We start from the raw sequence: 23,315 nt of genomic DNA, 5'->3' as shown, positions 1-23,315 counted from the left end.
ACTTTCCCTTAAATAATTCAGCATGCATATCACTAGACTTCAATAAACTTCAAGTTTTTAGGAGTCGAATTTACATACACTGAAATGTGCAAATCTTTTTTTTTTTTTTTTTTGAAACGGAGTCTCATTCTGTTGCCCAGGATGGAGTGCACTGGTGTGATCCCAGTTTACCACAACCTCCGTCTCCCGGGTTCAAGCAATTCTCCTGCCTCAGCCTCCCGAGTAGCTGGGATTATTGACACATGCCACCACACTCAGCTAATTTTTGTGTTTTCAGTAGAGATGGGGTTTCACCATGTGGGCCAGGCTGGTCTCAAACTCCTGACCTCAAATGATCTGTCCGCCTCGGCCTCCCAAAGTGCTGGAATTACAGGCATGAGCCACCGCACCCGGCTGCAACGTGCACATCTTAAGCACAGTAACGTGCTGAGTTTTATCAAATGCATACACCTGTGACTCAAACCCTATCAAGATAGAGAACATTATCTAGAAACATATTTGCTTTAAAAAATACAAAAATTAGCCAGGCAGAGTGGCATGTGCCTATAATTCCAGCTACTTGGGAGGCTGAGGTGGGAAGATCACCTGAACCCAGAAGGTGGAGGTTGCAGTGAGCCAAGATCATCCCACTACCCTCAAGCCTGGGTGACAGAGCAAGACTCTGCCTCAAAAAAAAAAAAAAAGCCTGCAGAACACCCCAAAGACCACAATCTTCTTACTGAAGATTGTGTTTAAATGGGGAAAACTCTGAAGTCAACAATACTGATTTGGTAATGCATGAAGATTACACTTGCCAGCTGAAACAGAAACTACCTAAAGATGTTTCAACAAGAGTGTTTCTGTCTTTAGACTCTAAAGCCTTTGTTGGGGAAGGTAAGAAGGGGGTAGATTGTGAAATATTTGGTTGGAATTTTACTTTTCCCCCAAAAAGAAAGGTTGTCTTGATAAGGTGTTTTTACTTGCCTCCCAGATGTCCAAAGCTATCTATCTGTAGGTTTAAGTCACACAGAGTACCATTAACCCCTGAACTGTAACTGTCAAGAAGTCTGGGAAAAGCACTGGATGATTCTGACATTTCCCTTATGCACTGAGGATCTTTAAGAAAGCACACCTTTGAAAGCAGATTTTTTTTCTGGTTGAAAAGAGTATCTGAGCAGGGCATGGTGGCTCACACCTGTAATCCAAACACTCTGGGACGCCAAGGCGGGCAGACAGCTTGAGCCCAGGAATTTGAGACCAGCCTGGGCAACACGGTGAAACCCTGTTTCTACAAAAAATACACAAATTAGCCAGAGTGGCGGCTTGGACCCTATAGTCCAGCTACTGGGAAGGGCAGTGGGAGTGAGGGGTGGGAGGATCGCCTGAGCTGGGGAGGTCGAGGATGCAGTAAACCATGATTGCACCACTGCACTTCAGCCTAGGAGACAAAGTGAGACCTTAAAAAGAAAAAAAAAAAAGTCTTTGGAAAAACCTTCCTCTAAAAAGTTGAGAGTTTTTTTAAACTAGTAACAGTGCATCTGTGGTCAGAAAGAATTACAGAATATAGTCCTGACCTAAAACGGTACAAAGGAGAAAAGACAAATCCTTTCAGCATTCAAAGAATTTATTAAAAAATAAAATTTAGGCCTAGGATAGAGTAAGGAATTTCCAGAAGCAAATAATAGTGAAAAAGGGGAAGTAAATAATCCCTGCCCGAAATCTTAAGGATTGAAAAATTTGCCTTGGACTCCCAAAAAAATACTAAGGAAGAATTGAGGTAAGTGCTTATGATGGTTGCAGTACAGGGAAGAAAAACAAATGTAATATTCCATGGTACTTGTAGTTTTCCCCCCAGGAGGCCAAATAATAGGAGATCATATGTTATTCAAATATACACAAATCTAAAGGAAAAGCATTTTTCTATTATAGAAAACTCTTTGCTTTTAAGAAAAGCAAATAAAATATATAAGCAGCATGAATATCAACATTTTCCTTAATGATGTCTACTTTAAACGATGTCTAAAACACTCATACTGAATACTCATTTGGATACTCATTAGACCCTAATACGTATTCAACAAATATCTTAGGTGAATTTATTCTAAAATCTGTAACATAAAGTCTCTCCAAAATATTTACCATTTTGAAAAACTGAGACAACACCATTCAATAACTATATATCCAATGCTTATATGGCAGGCAGTGAGGAAAGACGGAAAAAGGTCCCTCATGCTCCTGACAAAGGGAGCTGGGGTTGGGGACAAACTTAGCTCCCTACCCAAAGACTACAGATAAAGCATCTACTAGAAGGAGGCCTCCTGTTCCATCAGTTTTCCAGTGGAAAAGGAACTTTGGTAACACTGAAGTATCTCTGTGTGAGCAAGTTTTTAGGTGACTATACAAATCAGCAATAGCAAAAGGGGAATAGAGAATCTATCTTTGCATTGTAACACATTTATGTCTTACATTATAAGCCAAAATATTGTTGGTATAAATATCCCTGCCCACACAATGAAAAGTAAACAAAAAACCTATAAATTAAATTGATAAAGATGAAGCTAAATAAAAATTCTAATAAAGAGGAATCATGATGAAAACTGAGATCATTTTGAGACAATACAGATGATGCACCCCAAACTAAGCATGCTTCCTGAATACTGCAGGAATCCCCATTCTGCATATGACATGTGAGAAGCTTGTACTGGTGTCAGGTTTCCTAGGACAGACTTCCTGGGCGAAAAAAGTATTAAGAGACCACAGTAAACTCCAATATTGTTCTAGTTTTAGGTTATGAATACCATGTTTTAGTAATCCTTAGTAATTCACTTGGTAGGTTATTAATAAGTAGCCCTTAGGCATACCTAAGTATGAACAACTATGAAGCAATAAGAACTTAAAAAAAAAAAAACCACAGAGCTGTATTTCCCATGTGGAGGGATTGGGCAGGAACCACATCTTGAGAATCACTGCATTAAGGGAACACAGGAGCGAAAACAATTCTTCAGGAGATAGAGGGGTAAGAAAAAACTAACACTGAACATTAAACTATGAGGTAATATACTTGCTGAGTAAGGTATTTCCAATCTTCTATTTGAGGTACATAGGACCCATTAAATTACGCCTGGAAACTATAATTTCAAGCAATAAGAAAGCTATGTGCAGAGTTCATTCCTTAACAAATTTAAGGAGTATATAAATTCCTTACTATTTCAAATGTATTGTCAGTTTTCAAAAGCTCAGAAACAAAGCGGAATGTTCTCTAAGAGGCCACCACTATTTATAAGATAACTTTTCCTGATGTAACCTTGTATATACCACACATCTATTTAAAATTACTGCTTTTACATATTTAACCAGCAACCACTCCCTTTTGGAATGGACACATTTGTATGTTTTCTCCACTCACAAAGGTTGGCAAGAAAAGGATTTCAAAAGCTGACTTACTGAATGATAAACCAAAGGGAAATATTCACTTCTTTGCACTTCTAAAAGTTGTAAAAGTCCCCTCCAAAAGGTTGTGGCCCAAGTTACAGCATTTACTACTTCGTGATTATTCTGCTTTTCAATTTTCTAATTTGAATATCAGGGAAAAAACTACCCAAATTCAATGATAACTGCCTTGAAAATGCCAAAAGCTTGAAGAGAAGCTAAATCCATAGTTTATTATCCCCAAATAATTCTTTTGAAATAGATTGCTGGTTCCACTGTTTCCCATTTGTGGTGACTATTGACTTTCCACTTATTTTGCAATCCTGAGACTATCACACCCTACTTTACAAGTATCCTACTAAAAAATACAGAACATTTCCTATTTATTTATTTGAGACAGGGTGTTGCTCTGTTACCCAGGCTGGAGTGCAGTGGCTCACTGCAGCTTCAACCTCCCAGGCTCAAGAGATCCCACCACCTCAGCCTCCCGAGTAGCTGGGACTATCTGCATGTGCCACCATGCTGGGCTAATTTTTGTATTTTTTTTTGTAGAGATGGGGTTTTGCCATCTTGCCCAGGCTGGTCTTGAACTCCTGGGCTCAAGTAACGGTGTGAGCCACCATGCCCAGCCATAACTTCCAATCTTAAGTAGTGTAATAGTGATTACTACCCTCAAGAATTCCTAACATTTTCTCCAAACCATATAGAGTGCGAAAGAAAGCTGTATTTAAAAAGATGCAAAGGGATTTCCTACTTCATTAGAACAAATTACTTCATTGCTAAGGAAAGCATATACAATTCTCAATAGACTAAATTAAGCTCACGAGGCTAGGCATGGTGGCTCCCACCTGTAATCCTAGCACCTTGGGAGGCCAAGGTGGGTGGATGGCTTGAGCCTAGGAGTTTTGAGACCAGCCTGGGCAACATGGCGTAACCCTGTCAAAAAAAAGTGCAAAAATTGGCCAGGTGTGGTGGCTTGCACCTGTAGTCCCAGCTACTTGGGAGGCTGAGGTGGGAGGATCACCTGAGCCTGGGAGGTAGAGGCTGCTGTAAGCCGTGATTGCACCACTGCACTCTAGCCTGAGAGACAGCATGAGACCCTGTCTGAAAAAAAAAAAAGAAACGGAAAAAAAGAAATACAGAATAATTGTTTGTTAAACTCTTGCCAAAACATACTTTTTTTTTTTTTAGCCTCCAGGCTCCACAGTGTTACATAACTCAGATTTGTTGTTTTTACCTGATTCACTACAGATTAACACACTATTATACAAAATGCTAAGTTTTTATTTCCCTTTGATACTTGCTAAAAGTTATTTTGCTGACAAAAGCAGAAGCCCACATAGAGTGTGCTAGGATACCTCCTAAAATCAATAACTTAAAAATAATCACTGAGGGCCGGGCACAGTAGCTCACGCCTCTAATCCCAGCACTTTGGGAGGCCAAGGTGGGCAGATCACTTTGAGCTCAGGAGTTCAAGACCAGCCTGACCAACACGGTGAAACTCTCTCTCTACTAAAAATACAAAAATTAGCTGGGCATGGTGGTGCTTGCCTGTAATCCCAGTTACTTAGGAGGCTGAGGCAGGAGAATCGCTTGAACCCAGGAGGTGGAGGTTGCAGTGAGCCGAGATCGCGCCATTGCACTCCAGCCTGGGGAACAAGAGGGAAATCTCGGTCTCAAAAAAAAAAAAAAAAAAAGTCATTGAGTACAGAAAAAAGGATAACATAGAAAGACATTAAATAGTAGGTTAGGGCAACATGCATCCTGGGAGATCAAATAACTCACAATCACCAGTTATAGTTTTTAAAAAGATCCACAGAATATAAGATCACAAAAACAAAAAATTCAGAGCAGTACAAAAATTACTTCGAAAGGCAGACGCAGTGGCTCACACCTGTAATCCCAGCACTTTGGGAGGCCGAGGCAGGCGGATTACCGGACGTCGAGAGTTCGACACCAGCCTGACCAACACGGAGAAACCTCGTCTCTACTAAAAATACAAAATTAGCTGGGCGTGGTGGTACACGCCTGTAATCCCAGATACTCCGGAGGCTGAGGCAGGAGAATCGCTTGAACCCAGGAGGCGGAGGTTGCAGTGAGCCGAGATCGTGCCATTGCACTCCAGCCTGGGCAACAAGAGCGAAACTCCGTCTCAAAAAAACAACAACAAAAAAACAAAATACACAACTAAATTACTTCGAAAAAATCCCACATAAATTGCCCGATATTTGGAAAACCATCTCTAACAAGTACCACGAACCAAACACTAGTAAAACGTCACACAGGGACACAAGTCTCCTATAATCTCATAGAGGGATCTACAAAGCAAGATACCATCCCAGGAAATGCAAACTCCACATAAGGGGAAAAATAAAGAGAACCACTGTGCAAGAGAAATTTAAAAGCAACTTCCAACGTGCCTCATAATCTATAGTCGAGGGCTACCACAACGCATAGTATTCGTGGAGGAAAAAAGGCAGTCTTTACTAATCACAACTGAGGGAGAAAGTATGATATTCACTGCCTGTAGACATCCAAAAGCCATGCATGTGTGTGTGTGTGTGTGTGTGTGTGTGTGTGTGTGTGTGTATGCAAAAGGGGGAGGAGGTTTACAACGTTGAGATCAAATTACTTAGAGGAAAATTTCAGCTGTCAGGGGAAAAAATTCCTGAAGGAAAAGATATTCCAGTGGTAACTCCTGCCAGCACCATAAGAAGTTCAAAGTAAATGAAAACTCTGAGAGCAAAAGCTGGAAATCCCACCATCCTCATCTAAGCAGGGTTTGAAACCATGGGTTTAGATCTTAGTATGACCTAAGAAGCTGTGAACCTTGAAGCTTTCAGTACAATATGGCTCCCAGCACTCCGCAGGTGACAGACAACGACTGTATTAATCTCACCCCTTACCTCTACATACTACTTTACAGTTTAGAAAGTGCCTTCACTTTTATTCCTCAACAGCAACCCGTTTGGTGGTAGAATCACAGTAACTTAGGTTCACGCAGCTTGTAGTTTGTACTTTCACATACTGCGCTGGTTATTTTACAGAAGAGACTTAAGGAGGTTAAGTCACTCCACTAAGCACAAACAGATGGTAGGTGAAGAGCCTGGAAAACTGCGGGATTCTACTCAGTCAATAACAGACACTTTTAACCCTTCAAAGTTCAAAGTACAACACTCCAGGGGGAGCAACCTCACTCAGAGAACTATACAAGACAGGACCTCGGAGTCTCAGCCGACCGTCTCGGTCTCGGTCGGTTTCCCTCCCCAAAGACGGGGAAAGTGAGGCAGCAGGCAGAGACAAACGCCTAATTTGGACTCACGCAAGGGTTGTTGGTGGGATAGACCCTCCCCACCCCACTCGGGCAATAAGCCCGGAAGCAGTTGGATCCTGTGTCTGGGACACCTGGTCGATCTCCAAAGAGAGGGAATAATTCCCGTTTCCCTTTCACTATTCCCCACTCTGGCTTTCCTATGGATGGAGGTGTCTTCTTCCCATCACCGCCCAGAAATCCCCTCTCCCCAAGGTCCTTACCCAATTTTCAGCTCCGGCTTCCGTAGTAGGAGATTCCGCTAGTTCTGGCTCCTACCTCCTAGCCCCATTCTCTTTCTATCCCAAGGCGTTTCTGAATCTCCCCGGGGAGGTATGCCTCCCACCCGTGCCACCTAGACCGCAAACTCCACAAAAGGAAGCCTCCCAAAGCGTCCCCTCATCTACCCTTTCTATCCCGGGCACCCCTGAGTAGATCAAGACCCCCTCAGTACCAGGAGCCACCCCAGGAGATAGACAGCTGCCTCTCACCCGGGCCCTGTTAGCCGCAGCCTCCTCAGAAGGACGACCCCCAAGAACCTCTTCTGGTGAGGACCCCCGAAAGAGGGAACACCCTCTTCTAGGAACCTCTTCAGATCCCTCAAGCGCGGGCCTCGGTGGAAAACCTCTCGGCTGTTTCTCAGGTTCTGACCAACGCCACCTCTCTCCCGGGCCCTTTCCAGAGCCTACCCCGGCCCCAGTCCGGTTAGCCCGCCCCAGGCTCGAGCGGCTGTTCCCCTCCCTCACAGACGTCCCCAACCCTCAGACTCCCTCCCGTTCCCCGTGCCCAGGGGGCTTCTCAGAGCAGCGCGGTCGGGCTGCGGCACTGACTTTCTCTAGCTCCCGGGCCCACTGGAGGGAGGGGGCGGCGACGGCGGCGCGACTCCTTTGTGACAGGTCCGAGAGAACGGTAAAGATGGACGCGAGGCCACGGCGCTGCCATTACGCGCAGAGCCCACCCCCGCTTCGTACCGCCCCAGCCCTCCCTCAGTCCCCTAGGAAACGCCCCTTCCTCGGTAGCAATCCCGCTCCTTGACAGCCAATCACCTTTCAAAAATTGTGTCACGCGATCAGAGGGACCGGCCCGCCCCCCAGGCGTAAACTGACCAATCCTCATCCTGAGGCGTGAATGGTCCAATCAAGTCTCTCCGGCTCGTTTTCAGGGTACCGGATTTCCATCGGGCTCCCGGGGAGGAAGAGCTCCGCGGATTGGGTTACGTCACCGGAAGTGGGGCGGGACTCTATTGTGGCGGTGAGGAACAGGAAGCCCTGAAGGGTCAAAAGGAATACAAAAGCAAAGGCTATTTTTTTTTTTTCCTTCTTTCATTCCTTCCTTCCTCTGTTTCTTTCTTCCTTTCATTTTTTTTTTTTTTTTTTTTTTTTTGAGCGAGCGGCTCTGCGGTGGCAGTTTGGGGTGGGCGCCGCCGAGGTGAGGGCGTCTCGCCTCCCGGGCGCCGGTAGGTGAGTGCGGCCTCGGTCCTGGCCTGGCGGCGACACCTGGGTTCCAGCTTCCTTGCGGAAGAGATGAGCTGCGGCTGCTGTTAGGGTTAGCGCCAGGGCCAGGCCTGTTCTCAGTCCGCGCATCCGCTCCTTGTCCGGAGTAGCCGAAGCCTGGAGCTTGCGGGCCCAGCCTGAGGGGAGCCGAGGGTGCCCGCGGGAAGGCATCTGGGTCGCGGGGAGGACCCTTTCAGGCGGGCCCAACACTGCTGGGCGTTTAATGGGGTTTCCCCAATTTTCTACCAGGTAGGGCCACCCAGGCTTCAAGTGAGTAGCAGGCTCCGTTCCAGAGGTCTTGGAACAGGTCCAGGTTACTCACTCCGATGTGCGGCGTCTGGTTGGAAATGGTTGAATCCCAGAATGGCAGTGCAGGATGGGAAGCACATTTATTGTGTGCCATGTACCAGTTGCTGTGCCAAGCGAATTTTCTATTACGGAAAACAAGCCAGTTGGCCCGTTTTGCAGGAAACTTAAGGAACGAAGACAAGAGAGTTGAAGCGTCATGCTTGAGAGTTGGTGGTCCTTGTGACTGTCAGTCCACACAGAGGAAAGGGGGAGACCTGTTTGTTCGTAGTCGTGGTTCTTAAACGTTAGTGGAAAACAAGATCTCCTGGGGCCCTTTTAAAATGCAGTTTCTCAGACTCCCGCACGCTCGGGTAGTCCGACTGGTTAGTTCAGGAGTGGGACCCAAGAAGCCAGATGCGAGCCTGGTGATCGGAATTCCCGATGACCTCTTGCCTACCACCTGTGAGATAAGATTTGTCGATTCTTCAGTTATTTGGTGTATTCATGTGTCCACAGGGACACCATAAAATGGAAGGCACCCTTCTGAAATATTTGAAGGGAATCAGTGGGTAGACTCCTTTTTGATACAAAGTATTGAGCCGACAGCAGCTTTTACAATCTTTTAGTTAGATGACCTGCGAACAATTTGTAAGGGTCTGAAAGTAGAGGCTGCCCGATTATCTTTCTCAACTGAAGTCTTCATGTCGTTACCCTGTGGGGAAGTGCTTCATGATATAAGAAAGGAATAATTGTGTCAAAACCATTTAGTTGATTATCAGTCTCCACTTTCATCTTCCAAGAATCGTGATGCTTGGTTAGAATCAAGCTGCTGCTTTAGCTATTGAAAACCACGTATGTGGTAAATCAAGTAACAAGTGCAATGTAAGTACAGGGTCAGTCATAGTGTAATTATGCCTTTATGGCAGCTAAATTAAGCATTTTCAACGTGTTCACTATTAGTCACCTTTTGAACATACTTTGTCTTCATTCTTAAATATTGTTTACTGTAGAATATGTTGTTAAGATTGTTTTGTCTAAAATCAAGTATCGACAAGTTTAAAAAAAAGATTGTTTTGTGTTTGGTTTTCTATATTTCCACTATGCTCTATGGAACTATGGGTTGGTTTGTGTTCAATTTGTTTGGTATTTATTAGACTTCTTGAATCTGTGGATTAGTGTCTTTTATTAATTCTGTAAAATTCTCAGCCATTTTATATGCATATATTGCTTCTTCCCATTGTCTCTCTTTTTTGTCGATTTAACTAAACCTTTTCACTCTTTTCTCTATGTCTTTTACTCTGTTCTTTCATAGTACATTCTGCATAATTTATTCTCAAGTTATTTCCATTGTTATTAAACTCGGCCTCTGAAATCTTAAATCATATATTGCATTTTTTAGTTTCTGAAGTTCTGTTTGGTTTGTGACACTTTTACAGTTTCTTATTTCTTATTATTTTGAGGCTTAATTTTATTTCTTTAAACATGGAAAGTATAGTTGTTTTTATAATCTCTATGTTTAATTCCACTGTCTGAATTCCCTTTGGGGGAGTCTATTTCTGTTGTCCATTATTCCTGCTGTTTTACTTCCCAGTTCACCTTTACTTTGAAGCTGTAGTTCTTTTGGGTACCAAATTAAGATGGAGAGGGAGGTAGTTGTCAGACTGCACTTCCTGGATGGGCTCCTGGCTTGAACTTGTTTCTGTTGTCTCATAAAGGCATTGAAACTTTAGCTTTTAGGTCAGAGAAATCCTCAGGATGAAATCCATTTTGAATACTGGGCTTAATTTCTGGTTTTCACCTTCTAGATTGTGTCCAAATTCTTTACTATCTTGTTAGCTTTTCTATTTAAGAATTAATATTTTTGGCTGGGCGCGGTGGCTCGCACTTGTAATCCCAGCGCTTTGGGAGGCCGAGGTGGGCAGATCACTTGAGGTCAGGAGTTTGAGACCAGCCTGGCCAAATGGTGAAACCCTGTCTCTACTAAAAATACGAACATTAGCCAGTCATGATGGCGGGCGCCTGCAATCCCAGCTATTCGGGAGGCAGAGGTAGGAGAATCGCTTGAACCTGGGAGGTGGAGGTTGCAATGAGCTGAGATCATGCCACTGCACTCTAGCCTGTGTGACAGAGCGAGACCCTGTCTCAAAAAAAAAAAAAATTATTTTTGACAAATTTCCAGCATATTTAGTGCAGAGGTGGAGAATTGGTTTCAATTACCTAGCCCACTATTTCAAGAAATGAAAATCCCCGTTTTCTGATTTTTGGAATGTGAAATTTGTGTGATTTCCAGCATCCTTAAATTAAAGATGGTTATTCTTCATGTACGTAAAATTTCCACCACTTTTCACTGTGCATCGTCACAGCCATTATGAAAATTAAGCTTCCCCAGTGCTTATTCTAGTCTTCCTTTCTGAACTGCTTAGTGCCTCTTATGCCCTGTAACCTAGTTTTACTTTTCCTTAAATTGCTGTGTGCCAGCCTTACGTCCTTTACTAAATGAGTATGAGTTCCTCAGTTGCCTGTTTAGTACATAGCATTGTGTCTTGCACATAATAGGTTCTCTGTAAATATTTGCTTCAAAAAATGTTTTTTCTTTGAGATGGAGTCTCGCTCACTTCGCGCGGGCTGGAGTGCAGTGGCGCGATCTCGGCTCACTACAACCTCCGCCTCCTGGGTTCAAGCGACTCTCCTTCCTCAGCCTCCCGAGTAGCTGGGATTACAGGCATGTGCTACTACGCCCGGCTAATTTTCATATTTTTAGTAGAGACGGGGTTTCGCCATGTTGGTCAAGCTGGTCTCGAACTCCTGACTTCAGGTGATTGACCTGTCTCAGTCTCCCAGAGTGCTAGGGTTACAGGCATGAGCCACTGCGCCAAAAAAAAAATCTTAGTTGGCCTTGTCTGGTTATTGTAATGCAAAGCTCTTTTTTTTTTTTTTTTTTTTTTTAAAAGAGAAATGGGTATCTCATTATGTTGCCCAGGCTGGCCTTCAACTCCTAGGCTCAAGCAATCCTCCAGTCTCAGCCTCCTGAGTAACTGGGACTGTGTTTTTTTGGTTTTATTTTGTTTTTAATTTGGTCTTGAAGTGGAGTTATATAGGGTGGGGGGAGGGAGGATGGAGTATGACTTGAGGTGTGGGTTAGGTTCTAAAGCGAGCCTAGGTGACAAAGTAGCTTACAAGCAAAGCTACCCTTGAAATCTCAGGGAGGCAGCATGTTAATTGTAGGAATACCAGTGTTGCAGAACTCTGACATGGCCAGTGTGATATTGTAAAATATATATTTGGCCTTCATCCCTGTCTCCTGTGGCATACAACTCCTATAATCCTTGAAATCTCCAAAATGATTAGTGTCTTTTTATATGCTAAGGAGCTGACTGATGGCTGGCAGCCTCTAAGTAACTTTAGCATGGGGGCTGGTCACTTGAAAGACCCAGGCAGGATTAGAGGGTTGGGACCTTCAACCCCTCCCCCGTGTCCAACCTCTGGGGAGAGGAGAAGGCAGAGGAGCTGATGACCACCAGTGGTCACTGGTTTAATTAATCATGTCTAAGTAATGAAGCTTCCATAAAAACCCAAAAGACTGGGTTTGGGGAGCTTCTAGATAGCTGGACATGAGAGGTTCCTGGATGATGGTACCCCAGAGAATGCATGGAAGCTCTGTGCCCTTACCACATGCCTCGCCCTATGTATCGCTTCATCTGTATCCTTTATAATATGCTTTTATAATAAACCATTATATGTAAGTAAAGTGTTCTTCTAAGTTCTGTGAACTGGTCTAGCAAATTAATAGAACCTAAGGAGGGGGTCATGGGAACCCCGATTAATAGCCAGTTGGTCAGAACCACAGGTAAAACAACCTGCTTCTTGTGGTTGGTACCTAAAATGGAAGCTAGTCTTGTGGGACTCACCCCTCAACTTATGGGATCTGACACAGTCTCCATCCAGGTAGGTAGTGTCAGAATTGAACTGAATTAAAGGACACCCAGCTGGTTGGTATCTGCTGCAGAATTCGTTGATTGCTTGGTGTGTGGGAACATATCCCTCACAGAATTATACTGTGTTGATTGTTGAGTGAGAGAATAGGAAAAACGCTTTGATTTGGTTTGGGTTTTTTTTATATATATATCCTCAGGCAAGTTTTATTTTGGCTTTGGAAAAAAATGCTGTTTTTCTTCCTGTGAGCCCCAGATGAAGTTGTTGGTTTGTATTTAGGAGTCACAATATGTAAAAAATACAATGAATACAATCATTCATGCATAGTGAGGGAAGTATTTATATTCGGAGTGGTGCATGTGAGTGAGGATCAGCTAAGGGAACCGATATTTAAATTAGTTGTCTTCTAGTGCGTATAGGTGAATTCAAGATAAATGCACATTTGAGACCCTGCTCTTGTGCTATGGAAAGATAAATAAATCAATACTTTTTTTTTAACTTCTTTTTCTTCCCCCCTCGCCAGGCAAGGTCTTGTGCTGTTGCCCAGGCTGGAGTGCAATGGCCCTCATAGCTCACTTTAGCCTGGAACTCCTTGGCTGAAGCCATCCTCCCACTTCAGTCTCCTAAGTAGTGCACCATCACACCTGGCTAATTTTTAAATATTTTTGTAGAGACAAAGTCTCACTGTGTTGCCCAGGCTGGTCTTAAACTCCTGGCCTCAAGTGATGCTCTCAGCTTGGCCTCCCACAGCTTTGGGACTGCAGGCATGAGCCACTGTGCCCAGCCTGTTTATTTGTTTGTTTGTTTTTAATAGAGATGGGGTCTCACCATCTTGCCCAGGCAGGTCTTGAACTCCTGGGCTCAAACAATGCTGCCTTGGGCTCCCAAAGTGTTCAGATTGCAGGTGTGAGCTAGTGCACCAGGCCTTAATTTCTTTTCTTTTTTTTTTTCTTTTTCTGAGACGGAGTCTCGCTCTATTGCCCAGGCTGGAGTGCAGCGGCGTGAAGTCTCAGTTCACTGCAACCTTCGCCTCCTGGGTTCAAGTGATTCTTCTGCTTCAGCCTCCCAGGTAGCTGGGATTACAGGCACGTGTCACCACACCCAGCTAATTTTTGTATTTTTAGTAGAAATGGGGTTTCACCCTGTTGCCCAGGCTGGTCTTGAACTCCTGACATCAAGCGATCCTCCTGCCTCAGCCTCCCAAAGTGCTAGGATTACAGGTGTGAGCCACCGCGCCTGGCCGAATTTCTTATTGTATGTGTTTCATAGATGACTGAAAGATTATTGCAAAGCCGAATTTTTTATTGTATGTGTTTCATAGATGCCTGAAAGGTTATTGCAAATTGCTCCTTATGATAAACATTTAAAATATGGATTAAATTGCTTTTTCTGTGGTTTAGTTTTTAGATTCTTTTAGTCTCCTTTGCTACTGGAATATGTTAATTAAGCTTCGGTGTTAGAAGATTGACTTTACTTTGCCTAGTAATAAATACTAACAGCGGGATTTCTGTTAGTAGTTGTCATTCTCTAAAGAAATTTTATGATATAGGAAAAGTCAGCTAAATTTTTAAAAATCTAAATAACTGTATCTTGGTTGAAGTGCCTTCTGGCCAGAAAGAAGTCTTTATTTGGAATATAGTTGAGTTAGCCAGATGGCAAATTCCTCTTAGTTGCTGTCCTGCATTTTGAAGTACAATGTGACTTGAACATCAGAGTAAAAAATGTTGGAAAGCAATAATCTGTATTTACTGACAAAAGGAAATGGATTGACCTATTGCTTTTGCTACTCAAAGTGAAGCCTTAAAACAACAGAACACAGAAACCTGATTCTGGTGTGTTTTTACATGTACAATCTGTCTGTTTTAGAATTAGAAGGATATGGTGGCCAGTGATGTAAACACTTAAGTAGTTTGCCATCACATAATTCAATTCCATAGGAAACCAGATCTCATTACCTTGTGTCATGGCACTAGCTAAATGGAGTCATTTTTCAAGTTAGGAATAGCAATTATTTGGGGAGCAACAATGTAAGTTTTGTATTTTAAAACATGTGTAGTGTGCTATGTAAGAACTGAGCGCATTTTGTCACACCACCCTGGAAATTAAATACCATGGTCTCCAATGTAAACCCAGTAGTTCAGTGTTGCCAGTTACTTTGGCTTGAAATATAAGAACTTTGTTTTCTTGACTGTCAGGCAGATTTGAAAACCACGTTCTTTATTTGTGCCAATTTGGACTCTAAGTTTGATGGACAAAGTGAATTTTGAAATGGTTTTAGTTTTCCATGATTCCCTATTTGAAGAAATTGAATAAATCCTTTAAAAAATAATGTAATGTTTAGTTTGATAATTAAACTTGAGTCACTTTGGAAAACATGTGAGTAAAGGAAAGCTGACAGCATTTGTTTACTCTTTCTAAAGTGGAACACAGTAAGGACAAAATAAGCATTCCTAATGTAAGTCCTCTGCATTCCTACAGGGGTCTTCACAGTTAGAGCCCATATCCCTGATATCCCTGGGCTGTTTGTCTTTTGATTTGTTTTTAATTACTCTAGCAAACAAAAGTGAAAAAGAAGAGACTTGTGAAAATTTACCTAGACAATAGGAATTAGAAGTCAACACAATCTAATTTTCTAGTTTCTTTGTCTACTTCCAGCAGGTCAGAAAGTTACAGGTACTTATCACCTCTTTCTTGCAGAATAAACAGCCATTGGACTCTTCAAAGAAAAACGCTGTCTCCATCAAGTACTGCTTTCGCAGGATAAGTGACCATTTTTAATCAGTTGAAATTAACAGAAAGTAGCAGTTATTTTTGAAAGATGACATCAATTATATAATATAGTAAAGAGATTTAATTTTTAGTCCTTTGTTTCTTACTGCACAAATTGTATGGTGTTTGAATAGAATTCCCATGATACTGACACTTCAGAAAATGCTTGATGGCTGCCAATCTCTATAACTTACATTGGACAGTACTTAGGAATATTCATGTGAGTTCATTCCTCCCTGCTCAGATTCTTCAGCTCCTCGTGGTTGGTTTATTCAGTAAGTATTTGAATACCTAATATATGCCAGACACTGTGCTAATAATAATAAGCACTGTGGAGACAAAGAGCTGTTGGAACAGTCACAGATGATAAAATACAAAGAATAAGGGCTGTAGTAGAATTATGAATGATCGTAGCAGGAACACAAAGGAAGGAAATACATATTAACTACTCTAGGAGGTCTTGGAAAGCTTCATAAAGGAGATGGTCTTTAGTCTGATTCTGGGCGGTTGGAGCAGCAGTTTGCATGAGTGAAAAGAAAGCAAGGGCATTCCTGGCAGAGGGAACAGCCTGAGCAAAGCCATGCAGAGAATGAGGACCTACAGAAGAAAATGCTAATTTGAAAAAAGATGCATAAAGCAGTCTATGTTTTAGTCTAGTCCTTTTAAACTTACAAAAATTTATTAGTATGTGTGGCCATCTAACTTGGCTTATTTTCTTTATTTGGGGATCAAGGGAATGCCAGAATTATGATATTAGTTTTATTATTAATTAATTAATTAAGACAGGGTCTCACTCTGTTGCCCAGGCTAGAGCGCAGTGGTGCGATCATGGCTCACTGCAGCCTTAGCCTCCTGGAGTAAATGATCCTCCCACCTCAGCCTGTGAGTAGCTGGGACTACAGGCACCCACGGCCATGCCTGGCTAGTTTTTTAAATTTTTTGTAGATATGGGGGGTCTTGCTTTGTTGCCCAGGCTCGTCCTCCTGCCTTGGCCTCCCGAAGTGTTGGGATTATAGGCATGAGCCACCATGCCCAGCCTGAATTAAGATATTAGTTTTAAAGAGCAGACTTTTATAAGTGTGCATTAGTTTTGACAGTGTGACTGTGTTTTCAGGAGACCAACCCATTGACAGCTGATGAGAAATACATTTCTTGTATTTTTCTCGCCCCTGCAGTGCTTGTCTTTAAATTAAAAAAAAATATGCATTTGCTTTATTTCTTATTTTCATAACTGATTTCTGGTTTTGTCCTTGTGTATAAAAGACTGTAGGCTGGGCATAGTGGCTTATGCCTATAACCCCAGCACTTTGGCAGGCTGAGGTGGGCAGATGGTATTGCTTGAGTCCAGGAGTTTGAGACCAGCCTGGGCAACATGGTGAAACCCTGTCTCTACGAAAAAAAAAAAAAAAATTAGCCAGGTGTAGTGGTGCATGCCTGTAGTCCCAGCTGTTCGGGAGGCTGAGGCATGAGAACTGCTTGAGCCCAGGAGGCTCTCTGAATTCTTATTTAGATGGAAATGTAAAATTCTAGGGTTTGGTTTTTTGTTGTTGTTGTTGTTGTTGTTGTTGTTGGCATATTGGGAAATTTTTAAATTTTCTCTTTTAAAAATATAGGCCAGGCACAGTGGCTCACACCTGTAATCCCAACACTTTGGGAGGCCAAGGCTGGTGGATCACCTGAGGTCAGGAGTTCGAGACCAGCCTGGCCAACGTAATGAAAGCCCATCTTTACTAAAAATACAAAAATTAGCCGGGCATGGTGGCACACACCTGTAATCCCAGCTACTCAGGAGGCTGAGGCAGGAGAATCGCTTGAATCTGGGAAGCAGAGGTTGCAATGAGCCAAGATCATGCCACTGCACTTCTGCCTGGGCAGCAGAGCGAGACTCTGTCTTAAAAAAAAAAAAAAAAATTATCTATATATATATAACAAGAATGAAGAGAGACATTTACTGGGACACCAATGGCATTGCCATATCCTACTATTTATTTCCCAGGTTTGAATCATATCTAATCTGATAAATTCATTTCCTTGAGACATGATTATTTTTCTCCATCTTATAAAATTAAAGTAACTAGGAATGTTTGGCTCAGAAAAGCAACAAATTAGGAGGAACATGGGAATTGTCTTCAAACAACTGAAGTATGGTCATGTTAGAAAAGATTTGATTCTTTTTATATAGTCCCAGTGGATTGAACCTATGAGTTGAATTTATAGTAAAACAGATTTCAGTTCAGTTTAAGGAAGAACTATCCTAACAGTCAAATCTGCTTAGAGACGGAGTTGGCTGCCTAGGAAGGGAATGCAGTGGTCCCTCTTGAAGTTTTAATATATGAGTTGGATGACCTTCTCCTGGGTGTGTATGGTAAATTCAGATGTCGAGTGGATTATCATATTAGGTGGGCTGTAAGGACCTATCCCACTCTGAATTATTTACTGGGAAAAATGGGTGATAGAAAGAAACCAGATGATTAATACAGGATGAGAAAGGAGACTTAACGGTTAATAGGGGATAAGAAAGGGGGAAATTGAGGGTTTGAAATGTCTCTCCCAACCATTAGAGTCCTAGAAAGTTCACGTTTTCTCTGCCAGAGACATTTAAGAAATTGTTGGCTCTGGTTTCATAAGAGGTTGTTCTGTAGAACTTGAGGAATTTTTGGCATTTTCACAGAGACTGAACAGTTCTGCTTCAGTAATGAGCCTCTGGCTGGAGTCACTGAGTGCTGCTAAATCAGAAGTGTCCAGGTTGTGGGCTTTAGGTGGGAGCAACAGCGTCTGTCAGTTGATTTCATTTCTTTCTAGTAATTTTCACAATTCTCTCTTATTATTGTTACATTAAACTAAACCTCAGCAACAGTAGTATTCAGGCTGAGACTATTTTCTTGTTCTGAACGTTTGGGTTTGTTTTTTCAGCTTCCATTTCTAGCTTTACTAAATAAAAATGTTGCATGAATATTCTCAGCACTGGAATTTGAAGTAGGAAGAAAGCTGAAGTTGACATGTCTTTGTTTTCAACCAAGATTTAGTGTTTTCTGGGGAGGAGTATGGTAAAGTTGGTAAGAGTATGAATTTTTGATGTCAGGCCTGGATTTGGTTCTCAGCTCTACCATTCACCACCTGTATCACCTTAGACAAATAATCTAACTCCTCTGGACCTCAACTTCATCTGTAAACAGATAATATTTCTCATAGGGTCAATGATCATGTAAATTAGATAATATCCATAAAAGATACATAGTACATGGTAAGAGCTCATTAACTGTTAGCTGCTTTATTTTTGTGGTAGTGTGGAAACTTACTGTTTTTGTTGTTAGTGGTCGTCTTGGAATGGACATTGGATTGAATATGTGCCTCCTTGTTAGTGCATAGTGCTGTGAATAACACATAACATGTCTGGGTAGGGGTTAACTCCACAGTTACTCAAAAGGAAAGAAACCAATAAAGAAAAACAGAGGTTTAGTTTAAAAGGAGTAATATGGCCAGGTGCGGTGGCTCACGCCTGTAATCCCAGCACTTTGGGAGGCCTAGGCAGGTAGATCACGAGGTCAGGAGTTTGAGACAAGCCTGGCCAACATAGTGAAACCCCATCTCTACTAAAAATTCAAAAATTAGCTGGGCGTGTTGGCACGTGCCTGTAGTCCCAGCTACTCAGGAGGCAGAGGCAGGAGAATTGCTTGAACCCGGGAGGCGGAGGTTGCAGTGAGCTGAAATTGCACTACTGGACTCCAGCTTGGGTGACAGAATGAAACTTCATCTCAAAAAAAAAAAAAAAAGGAGTAATAAGTAATACACACTCTGCTATCTTTATTTCCTTCTTTCCTCTTTGAAGAAAAGCTCAGGTAGAAATAACAGATTCGGTAATCTTCTGTGTCAAAATATGCATAAAATGGTTGAGGTGATTGTGGGAGTCAGAAAAGAGAAGGATTGAAATTCAAATCTTAAATGGCACAGACAAGGGGTTTACAGGGAGGAAGGTCAGAAGAGATATAAATGAAGAGTCAGATTAGTATTCAGGAAAGTACATGAAACTGAAGTTGGGAGATCTGTTCTTCCAGTCTCACTTTCTCCATTCATGGTTTGTGCATCTTCCCTGCTATACAGACTGGACTTGATCACTAAGTCTTCAATAGCTGAGATTCTCCATCTTAATCTACTTGGAGGCAAGAGCAGGTGAATCAAGATAGTGTAATGTCCCAGAAACAGGAATTTCAAGAAGAAACAATGTCAGATGTTACAGAAATAAAGGAGGATGAGAGCTGGGAAAAGGATAGGATGCTCAGGAGGCCAATTTATCTAGATTAGAGGGACAGAGAAATACCTGCAAGAAATAGATTTACTATGGAACACCAGGTAATAAGAATTATCCCAGGTCCTCTTGCCAACTGTGTAGATAACATCGATGTTAATAAAAATTATCGGATATGTTAGGAAAAATGTATTCATGTGCTTTCATCAATGGCCTATAAATTAAACTATTTGAGTTTTTTTTTTTTTGAGACAGAGTCTCGCCCTGTCGCTCTGGCTGGGGTGCAGTGGTGTGATCTTGGCTCACTGCAACCTCTGCCTCCCAGGTTCAAGCGATTCTCCTGCCTCAGCCTCCTGAGTAGCTGGGATTACAGGTGCGTGCCACCATGCCTGGCTAATTTTTGTATTTTTAGTAGAGACAGGGTTTCACCATGTCAGTCAGGCTGGTCTTGAAATCCTGACCTTGTGATCCGCGTGCCTCGGCCTCCCAAAGTGCCAGGATTACAGGCATGAGCCACCGCACCTGGCCGAGAATTTTTTCAATTCAAAGTTGGAAGATAATTTTTAGTTTGTTGCTGGGTGAGATAGAGCTAAATCTTGTTTCTCTTTAGAATTTTAATTGCAGTTCTCACTTGAAATGATTTTTTTGTTTTTGTTTTGTAGATTGGTTGTTTCATTATGGATGGAGGGGATGATGGTAACCTTGTTATCAAAAAGAGGTTTGTGTCTGAGGCAGAACTAGATGAACGGCGCAAAAGGAGGCAAGAAGAATGGGAGAAAGTTCGAAAACCTGAAGATCCAGAAGGTATACTGTGACATCCAGTATAATGGTCTTTAATCCACACAGCAACCCTGCAGAGTGGGTATTAATTGTCCTCACTTGGTTTTATTTATTTATTTTTTTGAGACGGAGTCTCGCTCTGTTGCCCAGGCTGGAGTGCAGTGGTGCGATCTTGGCTCACTGCAACCTCTGCCTCCCAGGCTCAAGAGATTCTCCTGCCTCAGCCTTCCAAGTAGTTGGGATTACAGGCACCTGCCACCACGCCTGGCTAATTTTTGTATTTTTGGTAGAGATGGAGTTTCCTCATGTTGGCCAGGCTGGTTCCAAACCCCTGAGCTCAAGCCATCCTCCTGCCTCAGCCTCCCAAAGTGCTGGGATTACAGGTGTGAGCCACCATGCCTGGCCAATTGTCCTTACTTTAGAGTTGAGGAACTGAGACTCAGAGGGGCGAAGTCACCTGTGTAAGGTCCTGCACAGCTGGGAGCAGAGCCAGGATACTCAAATCCTGCTCCTTTTCTGCCACCACACTTCCTTCCAAGAGATTCTGCTCCTCTCCTCCATCTGTACAGGTGGATCCATGGTCTGAACAACTGAGAACATTGCTGCTGTGGAGGGTTTGGGCTGGCCCCTCAATCAGTTAACTGTCTCAGGCCATGGGCGCTATTGACATTGATAGTTGGCTTTGAGAACTGGTGGCCCCTCTCTGAGGTCCAAAGGGAAACTGGACTTTGTACTGTTTTTGTGTTATCCACACCCTCAGATCATGCAGAGACTTGACTTTGTCTTTAAAACCTTTTGTGATTCCAAAATAATATGAAAACAATCTGAAGTATATATCTCCTCCCCCTCCACCTCTCTCCCTTCTCCTTTTCCATTCAGAATGTCCAGAGGAGGTTTATGACCCTCGATCTCTATATGAAAGGCTACAGGAACAGAAGGACAGGAAGCAGCAGGAGTATGAGGAACAGTTCAAATTCAGTAAGCTTCAGAAAACACAGAGTTCAAGGGGGTCTGCGGGGTATTTTTTACGTACTTTTGCCTTGTGCAGCACTTTTCCTAACTAACCATGGAATTGTCTTGATTTTCGAGTCTCCAGATGCTTATTTGGTGGAAAAGAGGCAGCCTTCAGCCTTCTAGACCACATTGAATATTTTTGTTTAGAGGTCAAAACACCCATTTTAATTCTGTGGTAATATTTAGCAATGGGAAAAATGTGTTGTTTTTTTTATGCCCTGTTATCTATTCAAATGCCATGGTATTTACCAGTTCTTTTTTTTTTTCAATCCCCTGAAGAATCTGCTATTTATTAAAAAGGGGGAAAGGAAAAATCTTATTTTTCCCTTTAGCCTGCTAAGTGTTCCTTGTTTAATTATTTCCTCAGAAAACATGGTAAGAGGCTTAGATGAAGATGAGACCAACTTCCTTGACGAGGTTTCTCGACAGCAGGAACTAATAGAAAAGCAACGAAGAGAAGAAGAACTGAAAGAACTGAAGGAATACAGAATATCCTTTGTACTTGGAGGAAAACCTGTAAGGTGTCCATTTTCTCTTCAGCATCTATGGATGTTGTCTCCTCATCAACAGAAAGAGGGTTTTCTACCTGGTGATCTCTCAAGTCACTTTGAACACTGATATTCCTGTGATTCTGAAAAGCTGGCAGTGGTTTGTGGAGTTTGTGTTGTGTGCAAGAGTGTTGTAGTCAAAAGTCCACATCCTTCTTAGGGTTAACTCTAGGCATCAATCCTAATAGTACTGGGATTAGACTCTGACACAGGTGGTCAGTGCAGTCAGCTTCATCCAGGGGAGAAATTGCCCTCTGAGTTTTAAAAGAACATGTTTAGCAACTTTCCTATATTCTTAGTAAGATGTTCTCTACTGGTATAGCATAGAAGGGCTAAGAAAGCAGCAAAGATGACTTTGCTCTAGATCAATGTTGCCTTTTGGTCATCCACTTGAATGTCTTAATAGACATCCCAAATGAAACTTGGCTGAATGAAAATTCTCAGTACTGTGCCACATCACCCCCACTCTCATCACACTGCCCTTCCCCAAAGTCTCTTATTTTTCTGGTCCTCCCAGTCCCAGTAACTGGTAGTCCTGTGCCTCCAGGTGCCTGGGCCAAGAACTGCTTCCAAAATGTACTCCAAATCTCTTGAATTCTTGGTATCTACTGCTACTGTAGTAGTAGTAGACTTTCTTCTGGACTCCTGTGACCATCTAATTGGTTTGTTTCTGCTCTCATCCTCAATAATCTATTCCTTAGACAAGAAAGGGAACTTTAAAAATTATACATGGCATCATGTCACTTTTCTATTTGAAACACTCTAGTGGCTTCCCCTTACATTTAGACTAAAGTCTTACTCTGTATCAGGTCGTAGAAGGCTCTACATTATTTAGGCCAACCCACCTCCTTCTTGCATCTTAAAGCCACTCTTTCTCATGTTGACTGTACTGCAACCTGCTGGCCTTCTTTATGTTCTCTTTCTCCATGCTTTCTGAGTCAATCTCAAGGCCTCAGACTTGCTGTTTCCTCAGCCCAAAATGTTCTGCCCTCAGATTTTGCAAGACACATTTCATAGCTCAGCCCTCTGCTCAGCTCTCCCTTTTAGAGACCTTCCCTAAGCACCCCACCTAAAATTGCTGTCGATAATAGCAGTTTTTTTTTTGAGATGGAGTTTCTCTCTTGTTGCCCAGGCTGGAGTGCAGTGGCGTGATCTTGTCTCACTGCAACCTCCGCCTCCCGGGTTCAAGCGATTCTTCGGTCTCAGCCTCCCAAGTAGCTGGGATTACAGGTGCATGCCACCACGCCCAGCTGATTTTTGTATTTTTAGTAGAGATGGGGTTTCATCATATTGGTCAGGCTGGTCTCGAACTCGTTACCCCGGGTGATCCGCCCACTCCAGCATCCCAAAGTGCTGGGATTACAGGCATAAGCCACCACACCCAGCCAGTAATATCATTTTTTATAGATTTGTCACTATATGAAAGTTGTCTTTATTTATTTGCCTACTGGTTTGTTTATCTCTTTCCTGCTAGAATGTGAAGTAAATGAGCTCCATAAGAAAAAAGACTATCTGACTTGGTCACT

At 42.6% G+C, this 23,315-nt stretch overlaps 2 protein-coding genes across 4 annotated transcripts in view; one reads left to right on the top strand and one right to left on the bottom strand.

Moving 5' to 3' along the window:
• RSPRY1 (ring finger and SPRY domain containing 1) overlaps positions 1-7,874 on the bottom strand; it is a 51,555-nt gene extending 43,681 nt beyond the window's left edge. Inside the window, exon 1 of one of the 3 annotated variants that reach the window (XM_058441021.1) lies at positions 7,765-7,874. The gene's annotated coding sequence lies outside the window, so the exon portion shown is untranslated. Of the gene's footprint in view, positions 1-6,942; positions 7,690-7,764 lie in introns of those variants that run through there. The other 2 variants (XM_032157430.2, XM_032157429.2) reach the window with 2 other exon arrangements.
• Positions 7,827-23,315, top strand: part of PSME3IP1 (proteasome activator subunit 3 interacting protein 1) — a 32,393-nt gene continuing 16,904 nt past the window's right edge. Inside the window, exons 1-4 of the mRNA XM_058441022.1 lie at positions 7,827-7,969; positions 20,110-20,251; positions 21,107-21,205; positions 21,609-21,731. Of these exons, the coding sequence (XP_058297005.1) occupies positions 7,847-7,969; positions 20,110-20,251; positions 21,107-21,205; positions 21,609-21,731 (487 nt within the window). The 5' untranslated portion in view covers positions 7,827-7,846. The remainder of the gene's footprint in view (positions 7,970-20,109; positions 20,252-21,106; positions 21,206-21,608; positions 21,732-23,315) is intronic.

This window comes from Hylobates moloch, unplaced genomic scaffold, assembly GCF_009828535.3.
Source record: "Hylobates moloch isolate HMO894 unplaced genomic scaffold, HMol_V3 SCAFFOLD_6, whole genome shotgun sequence".
NCBI classification, from domain to species: Eukaryota; Metazoa; Chordata; class Mammalia; order Primates; family Hylobatidae; genus Hylobates; species Hylobates moloch.
This window is presented reverse-complemented; position numbering and strand designations above follow the sequence as displayed.